This window comes from Ammospiza nelsoni, chromosome 16, assembly GCF_027579445.1.
Source record: "Ammospiza nelsoni isolate bAmmNel1 chromosome 16, bAmmNel1.pri, whole genome shotgun sequence".
NCBI classification, from domain to species: domain Eukaryota; kingdom Metazoa; phylum Chordata; class Aves; order Passeriformes; family Passerellidae; genus Ammospiza; species Ammospiza nelsoni.
This window is the reverse complement of record NC_080648.1, coordinates 3224306-3250274: the sequence shown is the minus strand read 5'-3', so window position 1 is coordinate 3250274 and position 25969 is coordinate 3224306. Positions and strand designations below refer to the sequence as shown.

Here is a 25969-nt window from a genome sequence, read left to right as displayed (position 1 = left end):
CACTGCAGGGCAGAGATGGCAGCCGGGGATGGGCTGGAGAAGTGGCCCCTGTGCAGCCATCATGAAATGGATCAAAGTGCAAGGTCCTGCAGCTGGGGTGGGGCAATCCCCAGTTGAAACAGAGAGTGGGGGACAGGGAAGAGCTTTGCAGAGAAGTGCTTTGGGTTATTGGTGTGTGATGAGGTGGGCCATGAGCTGCACATGGGCACCTGCTGCTGGAATTGTGTCCTGCACTGCATGACAAGCACTCTGCCTGGCAGGTTTGAGGGATATTCTTCCTCCCCTCTAATTCATTTTCGTGGGAGCATAAACTGCATGGAGATCTTGGGCCAAAATCCCAATGGACATGCTAGATTTCACAGAAGGATCATGGAAGTGGCCTGAGAGCTGGAATATTTTTGTTATGCAGAAGGACTTAAGGAATGTAGGTCTTGAGGCATAGAGAAATTATACCTCTGTGTAGGCCTTTCTGAGTTTGTTTTTGTTGTCTGCACTTTATGAATAAGTTTATCGGAAATATCGATAGAGCTCTTTACGTCGGCCAGTTGTTGTAGAACAGCAGACAAGTATTTTGAACTAAAAGAAGGGAGATTTTGTTTAGGAGAAAGCATTTCAGAGTGGGTTGTCATAAAAGGGAAAATATGTCCAGAGAAGTTTTGGACATGCCTCCAATGTTCAAGTCTAGCAAAAATTGTTCCTACTCATCTCACAACTGTCGATTAAATGGCTTTTACAAAAAAAAGTTAAAGATGGAAACTGAAAATATTCTTTTGCTCTATGAGGGACTCAGAGGTGTTTTGCACTTTCTATTTTCATGAGCTCACATATGGAGATGCAGATGAAGCCAGTTGAATGAGTCAGAAACAAAAGAGTAAATGTTATTCTGCTATCGCTGCACAGGGGTTGCTTACATTGCTTTAGACTGATCTATACCTCCAATTAATTCATGCCAAATAATAAAAGGACAATTCAGAAGAAGTGCGAAAAAGCTCTTGCAGTCTTTCCTGTATTGTCGGTTATTGCTCGTGTAAATGGGTCGTGATTTTAGTAAGGGCAGCTGAATTCCATTCTTTACTGCTTTCCCATGAATATTTTCTCTGGACTATTCAATGTGACTGAAAAGAATTCCTTAAAAGCACCCGCCAACATATCTCAGATAGTAACGCCTTGCAGTGGAATTAAGCAGAAGCTCCCGCTCTCGGTGTTTTTGGTCGGGGAGAGCCCCCGGGGCCGGTGCAGCCGCTGAGCCCCGCCCAAAGCCGGGCGCCCTTGAGCGCGGCCGTGCGGCGGCTGCAGTGTCGCGGCGGCGCCTCCGGGTGTCGCTGTTGGCCGCCGCCGAGCGCCGCTGGAGCCGCCGCCGCCGCAGCGTCCTGCCCCCGCAGGCTGCTCGCTCGCCCGGCGCCGGCCGCAGCGGCAGCGGCACCGACAGCAGCAGCGGCGGCGAGAGGCGGCCCGAGCGGTGTGGGTGGCTTTGAGCGGTGTCTGTTGTGGGCGGCGAGAGCGGCTGGAAGGGCGGCAGGGCAGCGGCAGGAGGCAGGAGCGCGGCGAGCGCAGCGGGCAGAGAATGGCGGTGAGGCGGCGGCAGAGGCTTGGGCCGGGCGGCGGGCGAGCGCTGCTGACCGCGCTGCTGCTGCTGCTGCTGTGCGTGTGGTGCCGGGCGGCGGCCGAGCGGGTCCGCTACGCCATCGCCGAGGAGCTGGGCAGAGGCTCGCTCGTGGGGCCGCTGGCGCGGGACCTGGGGCTTAGCGCGGACGAGCTGCCGGCGCGCAAGCTGCAGGTGGCGTCTGGCGGCAAGAAGCAGCTGAAATACTTCACGGTGAATGAGGAGAACGGGAACCTGTACGTGAACGAGAGGCTGGACCGGGAGGAGATGTGCGGTGCCTCTGCGACCTGCTCTGTCAGCTTCGAGGCGCTGGTGCACAACCCACTGAACGTTTTCCACGTTGAGGTGGCGATCGAGGATGTTAATGACAATTCCCCAGTCTTCAGCAAGGCTGCTCTGGAGGTCGAAATTGGTGAATGGACGCTTCCCGGTGCTCGTTTTCCGCTGGAGATGGCACGAGATGCAGATGCAGGAAGCAACTCGCTGCTGACTTATCAACTAACCATCAACCCGTCTTTCTCACTCGCAATGAAGGAAAAGCCAGGTGGAAAGAAGCAGCCGGAATTAGTCCTGGAGAGACCGTTGGACCGAGAGAAACAGAGTTCCATTGATCTAGTACTTACGGCAGTGGACAGTGGGGAACCTGCGAGATCCGGGACTGTCCAGGTTCGCATCAACGTGACGGACTTAAATGACAACCCACCCGTGTTCAGCAAAAACGTCTACGAGGCGAGAGTGGCTGAGAATTTGCCAGCGGGGTCGTTGGTGCTGCGGGTCCGGGCCACGGATGCGGACGTGGGCTCAAATGGACGAGTCTCCTACTCCTTTGGCAACGTCGCAGACATCGTACCCTCATTGTTCACTGTCGACAGCGATAGTGGAGAGATCAGGACGGTTGCTCCACTCGATTTCGAGGAGGAAAAAAAATACGTTTTTGGCCTGGAGGCGACCGACGGCGGCGGGCTCACTGATCACTGCGAAGTGCACATCGACATCACAGACGAGAATGATAACACTCCCGAGATCACCATTCTTTCACTATCGAGCCCGGTGCTTGAGGACGCTCCAGTAGGTACTGTGGTGGCCGTGCTGAACGTGAACGACCCGGACTCCGGCGAGAACGGTCAGGTGTCGTGCGAGCTGTCGGGAGAGGCGCCTCTGTCGATCGTGGCGTCGTCGGGCGGCTCGTACAAGGTGGTGACATCGGGCGCGCTGGACCGCGAGCAGGCGTCGGAGCATCGCGTGTCGGTGGTGGCCCGGGACCGGGGCAGGCCGGCGCTGCGGAGCAGCAGGGAGCTGGTGCTGGAGGTGTCGGACGTGAACGACAACGCGCCGGTGTTCGAGGAGGCGGCGTACAGCGCGTACGTGGCGGAGAACAACGCGGCGGGCGCGCTGGTGCTGCGCGTGCAGGCGCGGGACGCGGACGCGGGCGCCAACGGGCGCGTGAGCTACTGGCTGGCGGGCGGCAGCGCGGGCGCGGCGGGCGCGGCGCCGCTCGTGTCGGTGGAGGCGCGGAGCGGCGCGCTGTACGCGCAGCGCTCCTTGGACTACGAGCAGTGCCGCGAGTTCACGGTGGCCGTGCGGGCGCAGGACGGCGGCTCGCCGGCGCGCAGCTCCACGGCCACGGTTCGCGTCTTCGTGCTGGACCGCAACGACAACGCGCCCAGGGTGCTCTGGCCCGCGGCGGCGGCGGCGGGAGAGGCTGCGGGAGGGGCGGCGGCGGCGCCTTTCGAGGTGGTTCCGCGCTCGGCCGAGGCCGGCTACCTGGTGGCCAAGGTGGTGGCGGTGGACGCGGACGCGGGGCGCAACGCGTGGCTGTCGTACGAGCTGGTGCAGGCGTCGGAGCCGGCGCTGTTCCGCGTGGGGCTGCACAGCGGCGAGGTGCGCACGGCGCGCGCCGTGGGCGAGCGGGACGCGGCCAAGCAGCGGCTGGTGGCCGTGGTGAAGGACCACGGGCAGCCGGCGCTGTCGGCCACGGCCACGCTGCACGTGGTGCTGGCCGAGAGCTTGCAGGAGGCGCTGCCGGAGCTGAGCGAGCGGCCGGCGGGCGCCGAGGCGGCGGCGGCGGCGGCCGAGCTGCAGTTCTACCTGGTGCTGGCGCTGGCGCTGCTCTCGGCGCTCTTGGTGCTGAGCGTGGCGCTGGCCGTGCTGGCGCGGCTGCGCCGGGCCGGGCCGCCCGCCGTGCTGCGCTGCCTGGGCGCGCAGCGCTTCTCGCTGGCCGGCGCCGCCTTCCCGGCCGACTTCTGCGAGGGCACCTTGCCCTACTCCTACAACCTGTGCGTGCCGCCGCCCGCCCGCGCCGTGCCCGAGGCCGCTTGGCCGCCGCCGCCGCCGGTGCCCATCCTGTCGGCGGAGGAGCTTCTGGGCGGCGATTCCTGCGACAAACCGAGCACGAACAGTGACATCGTTGTGGGAGAGCCGCCCGCCAATCCCGACGCACCGCAGGTCTGTAATGTGTGAGCTTCCTCTGTTTTTAAAATTCTCGAAACGTCATCTTTTTTCCCCACTTGTTCTTTGCCTGGTGTCAATGGGTATTCCTCATGTGTATCCTCACGCAGCGGCAAAAGTTTTACCGTTTTTTCTCGGTAACCGCTTCAGATGGCAGGCTTTGATGATAGAGCTTCTTTTGGCTAGTAGCGGTGTTTCTGAGTGTTTCTCCTTGTTTCCCGGAGTTTTGTTTATGTGAGTTGCACTGTCCTGTCTCCATGACGGACTGAATTAACGGGTTTTTCCCCCTTCATGGCGCGCCGGAAATACTTGGTTCTGATTTGGTCATGGGTTCAGCTTGAGCGCGAGGTTTTGTCTTCAGCACTCGAGCTCTCTCAATTAGAATGTGTTATCAACATTGAAAGCAGTTCAGTAATCTGTGAATGGAGAAAGGCTGATTCTGCATGAAGGAGTCTGGGGAAAAAAATAAGAGCACCGACATCTGGTGTTGAAGATATTTTTTTTTTTCCTGACTGATTTGTTCAGAAAGGGTTTGCTTGGAGCTCGTGTATAGCTCTTCCGTAACCCCTTCCGTAAAATTTGTTTTGTCCCTGTTTGATTTAGAAAGGAAACGAATATGGATAGTTCCTTTGAGTGTTTTTTCTGAGTGATAGAAGAGATTGTCCCCCGCTTTAGGGGGAATGCAGTAGCGAGGCTAGATGGCTTCGTTTATGCATCCTGGCTTGCAGTTCACTCTGTTTGCTCTTCATGATCTTTATTTCGTACACTGGTGAGAGTGCTGAAAGATTTCCGCTTCAGAGATTGTTATTCTTCTATCCTCTTTGCACAAAGATTTTGGGGGTTTTAGTAGATGTCAAATATATCGAGAAAGCAAATTTTTGCGATTCTGTTTACTAGGATAAACATCTGATATACGAAGGGATCACGTATTAGGGAGATTGGCCACAGGAGGGTTCAGGCACTTGAATCAAGCCCATTTGTACGTTGATTAGTGGTCAGAAGAGTTTCAAGTGTTGTACTTTTGTTCTACGGTCCCATATATATTTTCTTGAGGGCATATCGCATCACGGTCATTAAGAAATACTTATGTGACTAGATTACTAATGAGCTTTAGTGCTTCACACATTGCTTTTAGAAAAAAAAAAAAAAAGGGAAAGCTACAATGATTGGACCAAATGTAAAACTGTATAAAGTAAGGAAACACTAGGCATCTCTTGGGAAAGGATATCAAATATTTCAAGTCCTGAAAGATTACCGAGAGAGTTTCAGCTGCATCTTTATTTGTACTTATAATTGAATCCTGTAAAAATTAACCCCTGACTTCAAGCAGCATGCAATTGCTTTCGTCCTGCTTGTGTTAATAAACCTGATAGCTCTGTTTGTTCGGGATATGGTATCATCCCTTTTTCTCTATGCGAGCCTGTTGTTGAAGGTGCTTTTGAACAAAAAGGATAAGATTAATATGGGTAAAATATGTATTTTAGTTTACGTATAATGACATTTGGAAATTATGATATTCCCGTTCGGTTAAAGAACCACGCCCATGGAATGCCTCTCCCTTCTCCCGGTGGTGATACCCTGGAGGATGAAAGCAGAGATGGGCTGGAGAAATGCGGAGGCAGGAGATCGGCGCTGGACGAAAAGCGACATCTCGGTGGCGACCGTGCCCGGTACGGAGCGAGGCAGGGCGGGCAGCGCCGGGCAGCGCTCGGTGCCTGCAGTGCCGGGAGGAGGCTGCGGGCGCCGCTGTTGACCGAGAGGAGCGAGAGGAAGCTCGGAGCGCTACCGGCAGCCCCGCCCGCTGCGGATCGGCTCACTCGGTTGCTCTCTCCCTGCCCGAACCTGTGGTCCCCGATCGTCCCCGCGGTGCTGGTCCATTGTGGAGCCAGGCGGAGGCACCGGCAGCTGCGCTCGGTGCAGGAGCTGAGAGCATTGAGTGGCAGCGGGATTGGATCGGCGGTGCTGCGGTGCCGGCGGAGCCGCGGCCGAGATGTGCGCGGCGGGGAGGCGCTGGGGCCGGCGGCAGCGAGCTCTGCTCTGGGCCGTGCTGCTGGCGGCGTGGGAGGCGGCGTGGGGGCAGCTGCGCTACTCGGTGCCCGAGGAGATGCCCAAGGGCTCGTTCGTGGGCGACGTGGCCAAGGACCTGGGGCTGCAGCTGCCGGAGATCCGAGATCGCGGCGTTCATATCCTGGACAAAGGTAGGACGCAGTATTTCGCTCTGCATGGGAAGACGGGACATTTAGTGACGGCGGAGAGGATCGACAGAGAGCAGCTGTGCGAGAGTGCACAGCAATGCGTGCTGCGCTGTGAGCTGATAGTGGAGGGACAGATGCAGGTTTATGTAATCGAGGCGGAAATCACGGATATTAATGACAACGCGCCTTACTTCAGAGAGGCAGAAAAAAAATTGAGAGTGAGCGAAACGACAGCTCCGGGGTCGCGATTTCCCCTGCCAGACGCTCACGACCCAGACTCGGGCCGAAATTCTCTGCAGAGCTACGAGCTGAGCGGTGACGAGCACTTCTCGCTGGCCGTGCAGGCGGGCCCCGGCGGCGATCAGCGTCCCGAGCTGGTGCTGGCGAAGGCGCTGGACCGGGAGGAGGCGGCGTTTCACGAGCTGGTGCTGAGGGCGATGGACGGCGGCGATCCGGCACGGACGGGCACGGCTCGGATCCGCGTGACGGTGCTGGACGCGAACGACAACGCGCCCGTGTTCAGCCAGGCGGAGTACACGGTGCGTGTGCCCGAGGACGTGCCCGTGGGCTCAGTTCTCGTCACTGTCACTGCCACCGACAGGGACGAGGGGCCGAATGGACACGTGAACTACTTGTTCAAGAAAATTACAGAGAAAGCCTCAGAGATTTTCCAGTTAGACGTTGACACAGGAGATATCACACTACTACGGAGCCTAGACTTCGAGGAACGCTATTCCTACGAACTGGAGGTGCAAGCACATGACGGGGGAGACCTTTCTGACACTGCCAAACTTATAGTTACCGTAACAGATGTGAACGACAATGCCCCGGAACTCACAGTGTCGTCGGCGCTAAGTGAGATCTCGGAGGATGCCCCGGCAGGGACGGTGGTCGCCCTGCTGCACGTGCAGGACCCGGACTCTGGAGCGAAAGGTGAGGTTCGGTGCTCGCTCGAAAAGGATGTCCCGTTCCGACTGGAGAAATCGTTTGATGACTACTACCGCGTGGTGACAGCGAGAGAGCTGGACCGGGAGCAGGTGTCGGAGTACAACGTGACGGTGCGGGCGGCCGACGGCGGGTCGCCGTCGCTGCAGAGCAGCGCGGTGCTGGCGCTGCGGGTGCTGGACGTGAACGACAACGCGCCGGTGTTCTTGGAGGAGCGCTACAGCGCGCGGCTGGCGGAGAACAACGCGGCGGGCGCGCTGGTGCTGACGGTGCGCGCCACGGACGCGGACTGGGGGCAGAACGCGCGCGTGCGCTACCGGCTGGCGGAGGGGCGGGTGCGGGGCGCGCCGCTGTCGTCGTACGTGTCGGTGCAGGCGGAGACGGGCGCGCTGTACGCGCTGCGCTCCTTGGACTACGAGCAGCTGCGCGAGCTGCAGCTGTGCGTGCGGGCGGAGGACGGCGGCGCGCCGGCGCTGAGCAGCAACGTGTCGGTGCGGCTGCAGATCGTGGACGAGAACGACAACGCGCCGCAGGTGCTGTACCCGCCGGCGGCCGCGGCGGCGGCGTGGTCGGGCGTGGAGCTGGCGCCGCGGCGGTCGGAGGCCGGCGCGCTGGTGGCCAAGGTGGTGGCGGTGGACGCGGACGCGGGGCAGAACGCGTGGCTGTCCTACGAGCTGGCCAAGGCCACGGAGCCGGGGCTGTTCCGCGTGGGGCCGCACAGCGGCGAGGTGCGCACGGCGCGCTCGCCGCTGGCCCGCGACGCGGCGCGCCACAGCCTGGTGGTGCTGGTGCGGGACCACGGGCGGCCGGCGCTGTCGGCCACGGCCACGCTGAGCGTGGTGCTGGCCGAGAGCGTGGCCGAGCTGCTGGCCGAGCTGGGCAGCGCGGCGCACGAGGCGGCGGCGCCGGGCGAGCCGGCCGCCAGCCTGACGCGCTGGCTCGTGCTGGCCGTGGCCGCCGTCTCGTGCCTCTTCGTGGCCTTCCTGCTGCTGCTGCTGGCGCTGCGCCTGCGCCGCTGCCACCGCCAGCAGCTGCTGCCGCCGGACAGCGGCGCCTCGCGCGGCGTGCCCGTCTCGCACTTCGTGGGCATCGACGGCGTGCGCGCCTTCCTGCAGTCCTACGCGCACGACGTGTCGCTCACGGCCGACTCGCGCAAGAGCCACCTGCGCTTCTCGGCCGCCAGCTGCTGCGACACCCTCCCGGCCCGGCCGCCGCCCGACGAGCCCGCGCCGCTGCTCGGGGACGAGGAACCGGCCGGCGCCCTCCCCTCGGATCCCGCCCCTTCCTCGGTGAGTTCCTCTGTCCAGATTTTCTCCGCGACGCTTTCTCCTGATAGTGCCCTGCCCTTTCCCCGCCGTGTTCTCTGGCTTGGATAGGAGACTTTGACTAAAAGCGTGGTAAAGTTTCCTTTGGTGAAGTTTCGGAGGCTGGTACCCATTTCTGTCATTGTGTGAACCTGGGGTGGGTCCTCCGCGTTCCCGTGTGTGAAGGAGGAAGGAGGGAGAAGGCTGCTGTTGGCAGGCTGTAGTAGGTCGGAGGTTTGGGTATTGATCCGGTTCCAGTTATTGTTTGCCCTATGTCAGGTGACCTGTGTAGAATCTGTCTTGCTCTTAGTATTATATCTTCTTAAGGGATGGATCACGTTATTGAGAAATACAACTTTTTAGGAGGCTCCAGTGTTTTATCAAGAGCACATGTGCCTGAATAGGTAGAATGTGTCTTGAACAAAATGCTGATGCCTTTGCGTGGAACGTCTCTGCACATTCTTCTCCACATTTATTGTTGTCCATAATACCTAGTGGAGGTCTGCAGGAAGTGTTTGTGTCATCCATGCCTTGGTCTTTGTCTTGAAGAAAGAATTTGGTGAGGCAGCAAGTGGTCCTAGATGATGTATTTCTGTCCTTTATGGGGGTGAAGGATCCTGTCAAAGTAGTGATTCTTTGAAAAGGCTCCGGGCATCGGCATGTGGAGGAGGAAATGGTAGAACTGTTTGGTTGTTTTCTGGTTGTTTTAATGTAGACCTCTGCCATATGGAGCTGCATGAGCCTGGGCTAGAGAATATGTAGCATGGCAAGAGAATTGCCTGGATGGGAAGGGAGAGATTCAAGGTGCAGTGGGAGATACAAGGTGGGCATAATTCCCTTTGAGCAGATATTCACTGACTCTGTGTCTCTTGGAAGACTGCCCAGCTTTTCCTTTCAGACCTACGAATGCTCTTCACAAAACTCCAGTGAGCAGCAAATGTATCTTCCACAGCACAGAGATGTACAGACAGATGTGTTAAATTGGTGCTGGGAAGAGGAATGGTCTGGGTACTGGGCCTCCACTCTCTCATGTTTTTATGACAGATGGGTGAAAGGACAGCATGGATGGTGTGAAGGGTAGGAAATCTGAGTGCTGTGAGCTGTGTGTGAATGTCTGCTGAAAGACTCAGCGGAATGTTTTCCTCCATTCCTTGTCCAGTTTCTATCTCTAGCATGAAGGACTGTGGAGTTCTTCTCCCCAAAGTAGTTGTTTAGAAGATCCATATTCCAGCTGCATGGAGAACCCTGGCAGGTCCTTAATAAGTATTTGTTGGTCATCATAATTGTGTCACTGCAAAACTTAATTTTGTATTTATGGGGTATGGGAATTGCAAGGTGTGTATTCAGTGCCTATAAACAGCATCATCAATCATCTACTCTGAGTTATATAACCCAGAAGTGTGTTGTGAGCTCTTCTTTCCTGCAGGTGTTAACTTTCTGTCTTGCTCTCCTGATCATCTGAAGATGGTTCTTTCATGGTTACAGGCTAAATGAGAGAGACTTCCTTAGAGATGTTTCTTGAGAACATCTCTTTAATAAATGCTTTTTCTTGTCCCATGGCTAGGGTGACATGTCTAATATTATCAATAGCAGTATGAAGATACTGTCTGGGCAAATTTCCTTTTGATGGAGTCTCACTAAATTCTGGAGGTCTCTGTTAACCATGGGAGCTGTGATGCCTTTATGTGGGAGTGTTGGGTTTGTGGTGTGTGAGGAGGGTGTGGCATGTGTGTAGTTGATCCCCGGGGCTATTGCTGGCCTTCTGAAAATGAGTCAGGAGGAGTCTTATGATTTTCATTTGTGTGGTTTGGACTGAAAGGGCCTAGTTCGAGTCCCATATTCCTTTGCATCAAAAGTGATAGTTCCACATGCTTTAAGGAGTCCCTGTGCTGAAAAATGGTGACGTTGCCTTTGAGGTGATACTTGGATGTGTGGGTCTTTGACAGAGCTGGTAATAATTTATGGCATATATGAGATTTCCCACTTGTTCAAATAATTGGCAGGAACAGATGACCTTAATTGTGATGTTTGGGCTCTGAGAAACTGTGCACACAAGTTTTCTTCTAATCATGTCTGTACATAAAATTTGCTGTACTGTTATGTTTGGCCAGAGAGAAGTCTGTGTATGCAGAGACAGGGCTGGTGCTGGAGTTCACTGTGATTCAATTCAAAATGAATTAATGAATTGTGTCCAGTTTTGGTTATCTTGGTATTTGGAAGATGCCCGCAGCTTTGGTTCCAAGCTTTTTCTATCCCTTAGTGTCCAAGGAAATGACAGCCTGGGGCCTGTGGTTTGAGCTCCTGTGTGAGGCCCCTGTGTATTGGCTCCAGTCCAGTTTGCTGGGTTGTGTATATAGTGCAGTTGACCCAGTCTGCCATGTGAGGCCATGATTGATACTCTTCTGGCATTTTCCCATTCTTGTCTGGGTTCATTTCAGTTCCTTTGGATAATTTGGTTGGGTTGGGTTGGGTGAGGTAGGTTTGGGTTGGTTGGTTTGCTTGTGTTTTTGTTAAGGAGTAAAGCTGAATTTGTCTGGCCATCTTGCAAACTCCAAAACACATAATTATCCAGTAGGGAGAATATCTCTTATCAATCCCTTGAAGCTGTCCATGTAGTCATATTATCGTAGAAACACAGAATCATAGAATGGTTTGTGTTGCAAAGGACCTTAAGGATCATCTTGTTCCAGCTGCTCTGCCATGGGCAGGGACATCTTCCACCAGAGCAGGTGGCTCAGAGCCCCAGCCAGCCTGGCCTTGAATATTTCATTCAACAAATACAACTTCATGAATGGATGTTTCCCCAAGGTGTTGTTTTTCTCTGTGGCCAACATGGAACCAAAATTGTGGTTGGTGTTGATGTGTAAACTGAAGGCTGCAAACGCAGAGTGAGGAGGGTGAGAGCTCAGTTCTGTGCCAGGCAAATGGGGGACTCAGTGTGGGTGTGGCAGAGAAATGGTTGGATTTCATGCTTGGTACCAATGTCAGTGCCATTGTTGTTCTGATTCTGGTGTCCCTGTCATGAAAGACAATGTCAGTCCTCCAAGGGTAACATTTTCCACAGTAACTTTTCATGTTGAACATAATTCTTGGCTGGATGAGCTAATTAATCCTCTGTGAAACCTCGATTATCCATCTGTATCTCTGTGGCACACTGGGATAAAGAGTTTCTTCAGAATTGTAATTACACTTAATTCAGGGCTTTGTCTTTAGGAAGGTTGCAGCTGATTTTCACATTCCAGGTCACTGTTTTAAATAGGAGACAGTGACTGTGGTTTTTCATCACATGCTTACTTCAGTCATTTTAGATTGAACAGTGTGTAGGGGCTATGAAGCAGAAGCAAGAAGAGAATCTGTTGTAATTTGTCAGAAAATTTGCCTTGAGAAAGAGGCCAATGAGAAGCTTTTTAGAAAGATGTGTTTATAACTGTGCAAGGTGAGCAGGCCATGCAGTAGAAATAGTTACCGAGGAGAGGACTCGTTCTTCAAATGAACCTGCTGTATTATTGTCCCATCTAAGTCCTGAAGGCCACACACTTGCAGCTTCTCAGTGACTTCCAGGTGCTCTCAGGTATGAATTTTAGGGCCTGCAATAAAGGCCTAGAAGACTTGACACTGGGCATCTCTGACTCCTTGTTGTCTTCTAATGCTTCCTTGCCTGATCTGATTCATATTTTGGGGTGTTTTGTGGGTTTTTCGGTTTGTTTCATTTCCCTTGATTTACTCAGTATTTGGGTATAATTATTATGAACAATCCACCTTTTTTTGAGTAATGTATGGTGTGTTAATGTCCCTTGCTCTTTTTGCAGTGGGAGTGGAAGGAAGGAGATATTGGAGTGACTTATCTTCTTTTTCCTGTTGGGAGAAATACATGGAAATATGACTTTAGTAGACTTTGCCTCTCTGTGGAACAGAGCATGTGATAAGGATGGGGAGAAGATTCCATTAAAGCAAATGGTTTCATAAGCTATTCTCAGTTACATGACTACTGATTTTTTATTAAGATTGTTTATCATTTGTGTGCTCTAGAATCCTTCAGTTCCTTATCATAATGGTGGTGAGCAGACAATTGTCCCTCCCTGCTGGGTGTGCCTGCAGAGCATTATCATCTAATGATGGATTTGAGCAGTGAGGAGATGGCCACAAGGAAAACCTTACAGTGGCCTGGCATGGTAGAAAAAGCAGAGAGGGGAGCTCTGTGTGTGAGGCTGGAGAAGAACTGGGTGATTGCCTTGCTTGTCACATGTCACAGATAACACCAGGCTGTGCCTGATGGAGTCCAGGGTGATTTGAGTTGCTTCTGTAGAGCAAGGCAGACCTACAAAATGTTATTGCATCTGTCCATTTCCATGTGTTTCTGACTCTTGCATTGCTTGTTGTCATGAGCTCAGGCTCAGGATGTCTGATCTCATGTGGAAGGTCTCCTCTGTGCCAGCTGCCCGAGTGCAGGTGCAGTTCCCACACACACCTGGGATGTTTCCAGGTGCACAGAGGAAGGGTTTCACAAGCACTCCTGGTGTGCTCAGCCACGAACATTTTGTCTGTGGTGTAATCATGCAGGATGATCTCTGCTGCAGCTGTCCAAGTGCAGAGTGACCACCCAGCCCAGCCAAGGTTTCCATGGACAGAGCAGGGCCCAGTGGGAGAAGGTGTGCAGTGTCCCCCAGGCCATCACCTAGAGGAACCTGCTGGGCAATCAGCTGGAGGCTGTCAAATGGCTGAGGAACAGGCTGGAGAGTCACCTGCAGGGAGTTCCAGACAGTGGCTCCATGTCCAGGTGCAAAGCAGTGACTTGTGCTGTCCCTGCAGGGCCCTGACTGGGCCCAGTTCTGTTCAGCACCTGCATGGCCAATGGGATTGAGGCACCTTCAGGCAATTTGCAGCTGACACCGATTGGACCTGATTCACTGCAGGGCAGAGATGGCAGCCAGGGATGGGCTGGAGAAGTGGACCTGTGCAGCCATCATGAAATGGATCAAAGTGCAAGGTCCTGCAGCTGGGGTGGGGCAATCCCCAGTTGAAACAGAGAGTGGGGGATAGGGAAGAGCTTTGCAGAGAATGCTTTGGGTTATTGGTGGGTGATGAGGTGGGCCATGGGCTGCCCATGGGCACCTGCTGCTGGAATTGTGTCCTGCACTGCATGACAAGCACTCTGCCTGGCAGGTCGAGCGAATTCTTTCCCTCCTCTAAACTCTTTCTGTCAGAGCAGAGACTGCATGGAGATCTTTGGCCAGTATCCCAAATAGGCTAGAGTTCCCAGAAGGATAATGGAAGTGGTCTGAGAGCTGGAACATTTCTATTATGATGAAGGGCTGAAGGAGTGTAGGTCTTGCAGCATACAGAAATGATGCCTGTGTGTAGACTTATCACTGTATTTTTGCTGTTTCTTTTTGAGCTTATAAGAAATATGGACAGAGCTCTTTTTATGAGTGCCAGTGGTCATAAGACACCATTCAAATGTCTTTAAGTAAAAGAAAGGAGGTTTTGATTGAGAGAAAACTTTCCGGTGTGAGTGGTTTGGAAATAGAAAATATTGCCAAGAAAAGTTTTTGGTATACACCAAATGTTCAAGTCTAGCATGTTCTTGCCCATGGGAGTGGTATGAATTTAATGACCTTTAAAAAAAAGTTTAAATTGGAAGTGTGAAACATTGTTTTGCTCTATGAAGGACTTAGTGTTCCTTTGTGCTTTCCATTGTCAGATGCTCAGATAGGGATGAATGAAACAACTCAGATGAAGCAACTTTAATGAGTCAGAAACGAAAGAGTAAACGTTATTCTGCCTTCTTGGCACAGGGGATAGTCACATTGCTTTAGGCTGATCTATATCTCATATTAAATATTTCTCAAGTAATTAATAAGAATTCAAGACGTGACAGAGCGAAAAAGCTCTCGAAGTCATCCCTATATTATCGGTTATTGCTGATGTAAATGGGCTGTGATGTTATTAGGAGCAGCTTAAATCCATTACTTAGTGGGGCGCCGTGGATATTTGCATGTGACTGTTCACTGTGACTGAAAAGAATGCATTAAAAGCGCCCGCCAGCACAAGTCGTAGTAACGACTTGGAGTGGAATTAAGCAGGAGCTGCCGCTGTCGGTGTTTTTGGTCGGGGAGAGCCCCCGGGGCCGGTGCAGCCGCTGAGCCCCGCCCAAAGCCGGGCGCCCTTGAGCGCGGCCGTGCGGCGGCTGCAGTGTCGCGGCGGCGCCTCCGGGTGTCGCTGTTGGCCGCCGCCGAGCGCCGCTGGAGCCGCCGCCGCCGCAGCGTCCTGCCCCCGCAGGCTGCTCGCTCGCCCGGCGCCGGCCGCAGCGGCAGCGGCACCGACAGCAGCAGCGGCGGCGGCGGCGAGAGGCGGCCCGAGCGGTGTGGGTGGCTTTGAGCGGTGTCTGTTGTGGGCGGCGAGAGCGGCTGGAAGGGCGGCAGGGCAGCGGCAGGAGGCAGGAGCGCGGCGAGCGCAGCGGGCAGAGAATGGCGGTGAGGCGGCGGCAGAGGCTTGGGCCGGGCGGCGGGCGAGCGCTGCTGACCGCGCTGCTGCTGCTGCTGTGCGTGTGGTGCCGGGCGGCGGCCGAGCGGGTCCGCTACGCCATCGCCGAGGAGCTGGGCAGAGGCTCGCTCGTGGGGCCGCTGGCGAGGGACCTGGGGCTCAGCGCGGACGAGCTGCCGGCGCGCAAGCTGCGGCTGAGCGAGGAGAAGCAATACTTCACGGTGAATGAGGAGAACGGGAACCTGTACGTGAACGAGAGGCTGGACCGGGAGGAGATGTGCGGCGAGTCGGCGACCTGCTCTGTCAGCTTCGAGGCGCTGGTGCACAACCCACTGAACATTTTCCACGTTGAGGTGTCCATTGATGACGTAAATGACAATTCCCCGATATTCAGCAAGGCTGTTCTGGACCTCGAGATCGGTGAATGGATCCCTCCCGGTGCTCGGTTTCCGCTGGAGATGGCGCGAGATGCAGATGCAGGAAGCAACTCGCTGCTGACTTATCAACTAACCAGCAACCCGTCGTTCTCACTATCAGTACAAGAAAAGCCGGGTGGAAAGAAGCAGCCGGAATTAGTACTGGAGAGAGTGTTGGACCGGGAGAAGCAGAGTTCGCTTGAGTTGGTACTGACAGCGGTGGACGGTGGGGATCCTGCGAGGTCCGGGACTGTCCAGGTTCGCATCAACGTGACGGATTTAAACGACAACACGCCCGTGTTCGGAAAAGCTCTCTACGAGGCGAGAGTGCCAGAGAATTTGCCAGTGGAGACGGTGGTGCTGCGGGTACGGGCGACGGATGCTGACGCAGGCTCTAACGGGCGATTGTCCTACTCCTTTGGCAGCGTCCCCGACTCTGTAAGAGCGTTGTTCACTATCGACAGCGAGAGCGGGGAAGTGAGGACAGTGGGTCCCCTCGATTTCGAGAGACAGAGTAAATACATCTTCACCTTGGAGGCGAAGGACGGAGGCGGGCTCACTGGGCACTGTGAAGTGCAGATAGACGTCACAGACGAGAATGACAACGCGCCCGAGATCACCATTCTGTCACTGTCGAATCCCGTGCCCGAGGATGCCCCGACTGGCACCGTGGTGGCCGTGGTAAAAGTACGGGATCTGGATTCCGGCGAGAACGGTCAGGTGACGTGCGAGCTATCGGGAGAGGCGCCGCTGTCGATCGCGGCTTCGTCGGGCGGCTCGTACAAGGTGGTGACATCGGGCGCGCTGGACCGCGAGCAGGCGTCGGAGCATCGCGTGTCGGTGGTGGCCCGGGACCGGGGCAGGCCGGCGCTGCGGAGCAGCAGGGAGCTGGTGCTGGAGGTGTCGGACGTGAACGACAACGCGCCGGTGTTCGAGGAGGCGGCGTACAGCGCGTACGTGGCGGAGAACAACGCGGCGGGCGCGCTGGTGCTGCGCGTGCAGGCGCGGGACGCGGACGCGGGCGCCAACGGGCGCGTGAGCTACTGGCTGGCGGGCGGCAGCGCGGGCGCGGCGGGCGCGGCGCCGCTCGTGTCGGTGGAGGCGCGGAGCGGCGCGCTGTACGCGCAGCGCTCCTTGGACTACGAGCAGTGCCGCGAGTTCACGGTGGCCGTGCGGGCGCAGGACGGCGGCTCGCCGGCGCGCAGCTCCACGGCCACGGTGCGCGTCTTCGTGCTGGACCGCAACGACAACGCGCCCAGGGTGCTCTGGCCCGCGGCGGCGGCCGGGCCGGGAGAGGCTGCGGGAGGGGCGGCGGCGGCGCCTTTCGAGGTGGTTCCGCGCTCGGCCGAGGCCGGCTACCTGGTGGCCAAGGTGGTGGCGGTGGACGCGGACGCGGGGCGCAACGCGTGGCTGTCGTACGAGCTGGTGCAGGCGTCGGAGCCGGCGCTGTTCCGCGTGGGGCTGCACAGCGGCGAGGTGCGCACGGCGCGCGCCGTGGGCGAGCGGGACGCGGCCAAGCAGCGGCTGGTGGCCGTGGTGAAGGACCACGGGCAGCCGGCGCTGTCGGCCACGGCCACGCTGCACGTGGTGCTGGCCGAGAGCTTGCAGGAGGCGCTGCCGGAGCTGAGCGAGCGGCCGGCGGGCGCCGAGGCGGCGGCGGCGGCGGCCGAGCTGCAGTTCTACCTGGTGCTGGCGCTGGCGCTGCTCTCGGCGCTCTTGGTGCTGAGCGTGGCGCTGGCCGTGCTGGCGCGGCTGCGCCGGGCCGGGCCGCCCGCCGTGCTGCGCTGCCTGGGCGCGCAGCGCTTCTCGCTGGCCGGCGCCGCCTTCCCGGCCGACTTCTGCGAGGGCACCTTGCCCTACTCCTACAACCTGTGCGTGCCGCCGCCCGCCCGCGCCGTGCCCGAGGCCGCTTGGCCGCCGCTGCCGCCGCCGGTGCCCATCCTGTCGGCGGAGGAGCTTCTGGGCGGCGATTCCTGCGAGAAACCGAGCATGAACAGTGACATCGTTGTGGGAGAGCCGCCCGCCAATCCCGATGCACCGCAGGTCTGTAAAGCCTGATGTGCTTCTGTTTCTAAAAGTTCCCGAATTGTCTTCATTGTTTCCCGCGTGTTCTTTGCGCGGTGCCAGTGGGTATTCTCCATCTGTATCTCCACGTAGCAGCGGAAGTTGTTCATTTTTTCTCTGTAACAGCCTGAGCTGACCGGCTTTGATGATAGCTCTCCTTTAGGCCAGGTGCAGCGTTTCTCAGTGTTTCTCCTTGTTTCCCAGAGTCATGTTTTTATGACGTGCAGAGTCCTGTCCCCGTGACGGACTGAATTAAGGAAGGGGCTATCCCCCCTTCCTGCAGAGCAGGAAGCCCTTTGTTCTTGTTTGGTAACAGGTTCAGGCTCAGGGGCGAGGTTTTGTCTTCAAAACTCGAGCTCTATAAATTTGATTGTGTTAGCTACATGAAAGCAGGTTCGTATTCCGTGGAAGGAGACTGGCTGATTCTGCAGGACGGAGTCGAGGCAAAAAAAAAAAAAAAAAAAAAAAAAGAGAGAATGCTGACATCTGGTGTTGGAAATACTTCTTTCCTGACAGATTTTTTCCGAGAATGTGTACTTAGAACTCGTGTATAGCTTTACCCGAACCCGTTCGTTAAAATTTGTTTTGTCCCCGTTAGATTTAGGAAGGAAACGAATTTAGAAAGTTCCTGTCACTCTTTTTTTCTGAGTGAAAGCAGAGATTTTCGCCCGTTTTGGGGGGAATGCAGTAGTGCGGCTAGATTGCTCCATTCATCCGTCCGGGTGGCATTTCGCTCTGTTTTCCTCTTCATGATCTTTATTTCGTACACTGGTGAGAGCGTTTAAAGATTTCTGTTTCAGAGGTTGTTATTTTTTTATCCTCTGTGCACAAAAATGTTGGGGGTTTTAGTAGAAGTCAGGGATATGGAGAAGAGCGGATTTTTGTAGTTCTGTTTACTAGGTTAAACATCTGAGATACGATGGGATCACATATTAGGGAGATTGGCGAGAGGAGGGGTTTGTCACTTGAATCAAGCCCATTTGCAGATTGATTAGTGGTCAGCAGTGTTTCAGGTGTTGTACTTTTGTTCTACGGTTCCATGATTGTTTTCTTGAGCACATATCATATAAACGTCATTACGAAATACTTAGATGATTGGTTTACTAACGAGCTTCAGTGATTCACACATTGATTTTAGAACAAAAAAAGGAAAGCTACCATGATTTGATTAAATGTAAACCTGTATAAACTAAGGAAACACTAGACATCTCTTGGGAAATTATGTCAAATATTTCAAGTCCTGAAACTTTGAGAGATTCAGCTTCATCTTTATTTGTACTTATAATTGAATCCTGTAACAATTAGCTCCCTAACTTCAAGACGTATGCAATTGATCTCGTCAGACTTGTATTAATGACCCTGATATCTCTGTTTCTTCGGGATATGGTATCTTCCCCTATTCTCTCTAACAGCCTGTTCTTGAAGATGGTTTCGAAGAGAAAGGATAAGATTTTAAAAAAGGTACAGGGTTAAATAGGAAAAATGAATTGTAATTTTGGTATAGTGACATTAGTAAGTAATGAGTTTCCCGTGCGGTTAAAGACCCCCGCCCGCCGAATGCCTCTGCCTTCCTCCCGGTGGTGATACCCTGGAGGATGAAAGCAGAGATGGGCTGGAGAAATGCGGAGGCAGGAGATCGGCGCTGGACGCAAAGCGACATCTCGGTGGCGACCGTGCCCGGTATGGGGCGAGGCAGGGCGGGCAGCGCCGGGCAGCGCTCGGTGCCTGCAGTGCCGGGAGGAGGCTGCGGGCGCCGCTGTTGACCGAGAGGAGCGAGAGGAAGCTCGGAGCGCTACCGGCAGCCCCGCCCGCTGCGGATCGGTTCACTCGGTTGCTCTCTCCTTTGCCCGAACCTGCGGTCCCCGATCGTCCCCGCGGTGCTGGTCCATTCTGGAGCCAGGCGGAGGCACCGGCAGCTGCGCTCGGTGCAGGAGCTGAGAGCATTGAGTGGCAGCGGGATTGGATCGGCGGTGCTGCGGTGCCGGCGGAGCGGCGGCCGAGATGTGCGCGGCGGGGAGGCGCTGGGGCCGGCGGCAGCGAGCTCTGCTCTGGGCCGTGCTGCTGGCGGCGTGGGAGGCGGCGTGGGGGCAGCTGCGCTACTCGGTGCCCGAGGAGATGCCCAAGGGCTCGTTCGTGGGCGACGTGGCCAAGGACCTGGGGCTGCAGCTGCCGGAGATCCGAGACCGCGGCATTCATATCTCGGACAAAGGTAGTAAGCAGTATTTCACTTTGCATGTGGAGACGGGACATTTAGTGACGGCGGTGAGGATCGACAGAGAGCAACTGTGCGAGAGTGTGCAACAATGCGTGCTGCGCTGTGAGCTGATAGTGGAGGGTGAGATGCAGGTTTATGGGATCCAAGTGGAAATCACGGACATTAATGACAACGCGCCGAGCTTTCGAGAGGCTGAGACAGCGCTAAGAATGAGCGAAATGACAGCCCCGGGGTCGCGGTTTCCCTTGCCAGACGCTCAGGATCCTGACTCGGGTCGGAATTCGCTGCAGAGCTACGAGCTGAGCGGTGACGAGCACTTCTCGCTGGCCGTGCAGGCGGGCCCCGGCGGCGATCAGCGTCCCGAGCTGGTGCTGGCGAAGGCGCTGGACCGGGAGGAGGCGGCGTTTCACGAGCTGGTGCTGAGGGCGATGGACGGCGGCGATCCGGCACGGACGGGCACGGCTCGGATCCGCGTGACGGTGCTGGACGCGAACGACAACGCGCCCGTGTTCAGCCAGGCGGAGTACACGGTGCGTGTGCCCGAGGACGTGCCCGTGGGCTCTGTCCTCGTTACTGTCACTGCCAGGGACGCCGACGAGGGGTTGTACGGAAACGTGAAATATTCGATTCACAAAATTACCGAGAGAGCCTCGCAGCTTTTCCATCTGGATAGTGACACTGGAGCAATCACCTTGTTACGGAGCCTAGATTACGAGGAAGGCAAGTCCTACGAACTGGAGGTGCAGGCACATGACGGCGGAGCTCTTTCCGACACTGCCAAAGTTGTGGTTACAATAACAGATGTGAACGACAATGCCCCAGTACTCACAGTGTCGTCGGCGCTGAGCGAGATTTCCGAGGATGCTGCGTCAGGGACGGTGGTCGCCCTGTTGCACGTGCAGGACCGGGACTCGGGGGCCAACGGTGAGGTTCGGTGCTCTCTCGACGTAGGCGTCCCGTTCCGGCTGGAGAAGTCTTACGAGGACTACTACCGCTTGGTGACAGCGAGAGAGCTGGACCGGGAGCAGGTGTCGGAGTACAACGTGACGGTGCGGGCGGCCGACGGCGGGTCGCCGTCGCTGCAGAGCAGCGCGGTGCTGGCGCTGCGGATGCTGGACGTGAACGACAACGCGCCGGTGTTCTTGGAGGAGCGCTACAGCGCGCGGCTGGCGGAGAACAACGCGGCGGGCGCGCTGGTGCTGACGGTGCGCGCCACGGACGCGGACTGGGGGCAGAACGCGCGCGTGCGCTACCGGCTGGCGGAGGGGCGGGTGCGGGGCGCGCCGCTGTCGTCGTACGTGTCGGTGCAGGCGGAGACGGGCGCGCTGTACGCGCTGCGCTCCTTGGACTACGAGCAGCTGCGCGAGCTGCAGCTGTGCGTGCGGGCGGAGGACGGCGGCGCGCCGGCGCTGAGCAGCAACGTGTCGGTGCGGCTGCAGATCGTGGACGAGAACGACAACGCGCCGCAGGTGCTGTACCCGCCGGCGGCCGCGGCGGCGGCGTGGTCGGGCGTGGAGCTGGCGCCGCGGCGGTCGGAGGCCGGCGCGCTGGTGGCCAAGGTGGTGGCGGTGGACGCGGACGCGGGGCAGAACGCGTGGCTGTCCTACGAGCTGGCCAAGGCCACGGAGCCGGGGCTGTTCCGCGTGGGGCCGCACAGCGGCGAGGTGCGCACGGCGCGCTCGCCGCTGGCCCGCGACGCGGCGCGCCACAGCCTGGTGGTGCTGGTGCGGGACCACGGGCGGCCGGCGCTGTCGGCCACGGCCACGCTGAGCGTGGTGCTGGCCGAGAGCGTGGCCGAGCTGCTGGCCGAGCTGGGCAGCGCGGCGCACGAGGCGGCGGCGCCGGGCGAGCCGGCCGCCAGCCTGACGCGCTGGCTCGTGCTGGCCGTGGCCGCCGTCTCGTGCCTCTTCGTGGCCTTCCTGCTGCTGCTGCTGGCGCTGCGCCTGCGCCGCTGCCACCGCCAGCAGCTGCTGCCGCCGGACAGCGGCGCCTCGCGCGGCGTGCCCGTCTCGCACTTCGTGGGCATCGACGGCGTGCGCGCCTTCCTGCAGTCCTACGCGCACGACGTGTCGCTCACGGCCGACTCGCGCAAGAGCCACCTGCGCTTCTCGGCCGCCAGCTGCTGCGACACCCTCCCGGCCCGGCCGCCGCCCGACGAGCCCGCGCCGCTGCTCGGGGACGGGGACCCGGCCGGCGCCCTCCCCGCGGATTCCGCCTCCGTACCGGTGAGCTCCCCGTACCAGTTTTTCTCCGCTATTCTTTCTTCTATTGGTTCTCCGCTGTTTTCCGTGTCTTTCAGAGTGATTTTTCCTGACATGGACGGCAAGGTATCTTTTTTTTGGGAGGTGCTGGCCACACGACTGTGGACATGTGGTCGTGTATTGGGTTTCCAGGTTGTGAGTGATGTATGATAAGGTTAGACTGCTCTTGGCTCGAGGGTTTTTTAAATGAAGTTGTTTCTGGATCATATGATCCTAGCTGCCTTTGTAGCTTTTGAAGGACAGGTAGTGTTTCACCTCCTTCCCGTTTCTTCTCTGATATGCATTTGGCCGAGACATATTTCTTCCCTCTTAGTACAGAGCGGTAGAGATACCTATTTGAAGGCTCTAAGTTATCCTTGTGCATGTTGCAGGGAAACCGTATGAATATCTGGTATTTTGATGGAAACTGCTTTCAAACTGTCAAGGTCGGGACACAACGTGCAAGGCTTTAGAGGCAGGAGATGCAAATAATGGGGTCTGTGTGTGAAAGATTGTTAAAAGATAAGATAAGATTTGTTTTCAGTGTTGATCTGTAGTCTAATGCAATGCAATTCTCTCCTTCCCAAATATGTGTGGTTAAACAGATATTATTGAAGTTCTAATGACAAAAGGTGTGTTTAAATATTCCAATCTATTTAATGAATTGTAATGTATTTAATGCATAGTAAATATGTTTAATTAATAGCCTCATATATTCCAATCTGAAATGTCGCAAGGCGAGCTTTGCAATATGGAAATTCATTCCAATCCCCACTTTTAATACCTAGATTATGTATTTTCTCCAAAAGTTGTTACTGAGATGAGCTTCAACCCTTCATTTCTGCAGACGTTATCTTCTTGTCTTGTTCTTTGCACTGATCTTAAGATGGGTCTTTGTGTCTGCTAATCTCGCATCACATCTCTTGCATTTGCCTGGCTGTCTGATACATGCCTTGCATTTTTACAACTCGACAGGGAAAGACATTTATAGATGTGTTTCCTTAAATTTTTAATGAGAGAAGTTGTCTTATTTCTCACACATGTTTAGAAGTTAAATGTTAGCCATAGTAAGTTGTCTATGCAACTTTTCTTGCAGTGGAGTTCCTCTGCTAATGGTAACTATCAGAGAGAACAAAACAATCTGTAACGAGTTTCAGGAGACTCCTACAGGTGCAGTGTGTAAGGAAGCACTGCTGGAGAGAAAGCAGGTGTGTTTTTAACTTCCATGGTCCATTCCTAGACTACATAAAATGAATATATTCAGATTATAAATGGCCAAACTGCGGATTCATACGTTTGCTCTCTGTAATGGTTGCTCTCTGTGAATGATAGTTTAACTGTGGAGTTGTTTGTCATGACCAGGTAAAGGTGGGCCTGTGTGTGCCTAAAACTCTATCTGGAAATGTCTCTAGAGTCACTGATCTTACTTGTAAGCTACTCATGGTGAACAGTCAGGGAGAGATTGTTCCCAGGGAGAGACTGGCCCCTCAGCAGGCAAAGTGGGATTCTGTGATCCAGTCATCTGGATGTGCCAACGCCTGTGCCACTTTGACCAAGTGCCCTTTTCCTATGTCCAGAAAAGGATGGCAATTCTCCAATGAATTTCTCTGCAAGCAATGCCCAGGGAAGTGCATGCTTCAGGGTTCTGTGTCTAAGAAATGCTGTGGGAAATGTCATTTCCCCAGCTATATGTCCTTGTTACTGTTGTGCTGTAGAGTTTCAGTGTGTTTGTACCAAGCTTTTCCAAGCTTTGAGCAAACCTTCAGATGGTATTACTGGTTCTTGCATGTGGATGCTACTGCTGGTGTTTTGTGGGTGTTGAAATTGGTAGGATTGTAGGAATGGGAGAGTCTAATTTAGCAGCAAATTAGACAGGGTTTGGGGCATTTTACTTGAAGCATGTGCCAGAACGTCACTCATTTCATCCTCTGTCATGTCTGAAACAGCTCTTCACTGTGAGTGGTACCTTTTGGATGTAGGCATAAACTTCACATTAATGATTCCAAAGTGATAGATATTCAAAACTGTCCATGTGCTTAGGAAGAATGAAGACATCTTTGAGTTGATTCTGATCTGAGTCTTTAGCTAAGCTGCATATTGCTTATGACTGTTTAGACATGTTACATTTCTTCAAGCATCAGTGATGAGCAGAGTCCATATGTGTGGACCTGTTTTGTGATCCCTGCTCTCCAAAAGGAGAAGTTGTGTGGAAAACTTCTTCCAGTGGTGTCTGTCTGCAAAGGGGTCCCTGTTGGGTTATGTCTGAGCATTCTGCATGCACAGAGACAGGGCTGGTGGAAGAGTTGCTGAAATATCTCAAGGGTTGGTATAGCCATATAACCCTAGGTGTTATATGGATCACATAGTTATGGTTCTGTGCAGTTTTCTTTGCTTTTCCTCAGAGGGAATTACTTAGAGTGCCTTACCTCTAGATATTAGACATGTGTCTTAGGTACTTGTTAAAACTTACAAACATAGGCCTTCAAACAAACCTTCAAATTTAGGCCTTTAAACATAGATTTTTAAACTTGGGTATTTAAATTTGGGCCTTTAAAATCAGGCCTTCAAACTGAGGCCCTCAAGCTTAGGCCTTGAAAGTTGGGCCTACAAACTTGGGCCTTCGAATCTGTGGGGTATGAGCAGGCCCCATAGTAGAAAAGCTGATGAGAGCTCTTGAGAGTTTAATGAAATGAAGTGACACCGGTAATCCAGAAAAAAATTTCAAGGTCTCACTTCTAGCCTGACACCTCAGTGTGTTCCAGGGGCTCTCAGGAATGAATTCCCTTACCCAGAGAAAGGCCTGAGATTTCCTGGTGAGTTTCTCTGAAAACACTCCTAATGCATCCATGCATTGCTTGTGTGGTTTTCTTTCATTGACATATTATTACAGCTGAAGTGGAATGAGAACATGTGGGGGGGGTACATCAGTGTTCTAATTTTGTCATGTTAAGACATGTAAAATTTGCCTTAGGAGCAGTTGCATCTTTGTAGATCAGCGCATGTGATAAAAGAAGGGAAGTGCATAGTTTGATAAAGAGTTTGTGAGAGTGGCAATTACATTTTCCACCTTGGATCTCCATTCAGGCTCTGTTTCCTGGAACGCCATGGTTCATGTTTCTTTCCCACTTGTGAGTTGCTTTGCAGGAAATAGTAACTTCCCTTGAGAACCAAGTGAAGAGAGAATGTTGTATGTGAGGAAAATGAGAAATTGCTAAACTCCAGTGGGTAGCTGCAACATGCTGCTGTCCAATTCCACTTACCTGGGGATTCTCTTTGTGTCTCTGAGGTCTACAGAGCTACGTGCTGCTCTCTGTGGTTTCCTGCACTGCACAGGCCCTGAGGTGTCACAGTAGCCATTGATTCCCCCGTGTATGGCAGTGGGAGGTATTTGGCTTGGCTTCTTTGATTTAATAAGTGGAAAGGATTTCTGTTGTTCTGCTGCTTACCAAAGTCATTTAGTCCAGTCAGAGAGACCTCATAGTCCTTTAATATTCCTGCACCTTGCCAGCTTGCACCTTGAAGCCTCAGTGCGTTTCCAGATGCTCTGAGAAACAATTTTAAAGGCTGTGTTGCAATAAAGCACCAGAAAATCACAGCACTGAAAGATCTCCCCCTCTCTGATGAGGTCAAAATGAAGTTTGGGATTTGTATGTGAATCTTCAGAATTCATTGAAAACCATTCAGCTGATTTTGCAGTCCTAAAACGGACTGGGGAGATGGTGAGACTTTTGCCTAGAGGTTAGGAAAATTAAAACAATGGAAATATTACATCAGTTATTGTAGCAGGCCTAATTTTTGAGTTTCCACCAAAAGCACAGAAGGTTTTCTGGATGGAAGGAGAGTCAGTGTAAGGATGGACACAGGGCAGAGTCTGCACTGCTTTGCATTTTTTTAATTCTCTGCTAGGTAAGTATGTACACGGCCATTCATCTGAGAGCACATCCATTGCTTCTGGGCTTCAGGTTTTTCTGCAGTTGTTAATCACTGGATAAATGTCCTTTTGATTCACACCGGTTTTGCACAGATGATGGGCTAACAATATCTAGGGTACCACTA

General features: G+C 54.5%; 5 protein-coding genes across 6 annotated transcripts in view; all 5 read left to right on the top strand.

Annotated features, from left to right (window-relative positions):
* The window catches only part of LOC132080365 (protocadherin gamma-C5-like), a 230175-nt gene that overhangs the window by 64028 nt on the left and 140178 nt on the right, over positions 1-25969 (top strand). The gene's annotated exons all lie outside the window — the stretch shown is intronic.
* On the top strand, positions 29-4063 carry LOC132080615 (protocadherin gamma-B5-like). Its single transcript, XM_059483853.1, has 2 exons — positions 29-83; positions 1275-4063. The coding sequence occupies exons 1-2, from the start codon at positions 29-31 to the stop codon at positions 4061-4063; spliced, it is 2844 nt and encodes a 947-aa protein (XP_059339836.1).
* Positions 6012-8645, top strand: LOC132080614 (protocadherin gamma-A10-like). Its single transcript, XM_059483852.1, has 2 exons — positions 6012-8480; positions 8568-8645. Exons 1-2 carry the CDS (start codon positions 6042-6044, stop codon positions 8643-8645), a joined length of 2517 nt encoding a protein of 838 aa, XP_059339835.1. The 5' UTR covers positions 6012-6041.
* LOC132080612 (protocadherin gamma-B5-like) lies at positions 13416-17452 on the top strand. The gene is made up of 3 exons (XM_059483851.1): positions 13416-13482; positions 14667-14845; positions 14918-17452. Exons 1-3 carry the CDS (start codon positions 13416-13418, stop codon positions 17450-17452), a joined length of 2781 nt encoding a protein of 926 aa, XP_059339834.1.
* Positions 19430-25949, top strand: LOC132080611 (protocadherin gamma-A10-like). The gene is made up of 3 exons (XM_059483850.1): positions 19430-21898; positions 22306-22359; positions 25938-25949. The coding sequence occupies exons 1-3, from the start codon at positions 19460-19462 to the stop codon at positions 25947-25949; spliced, it is 2505 nt and encodes an 834-aa protein (XP_059339833.1). The 5' UTR covers positions 19430-19459.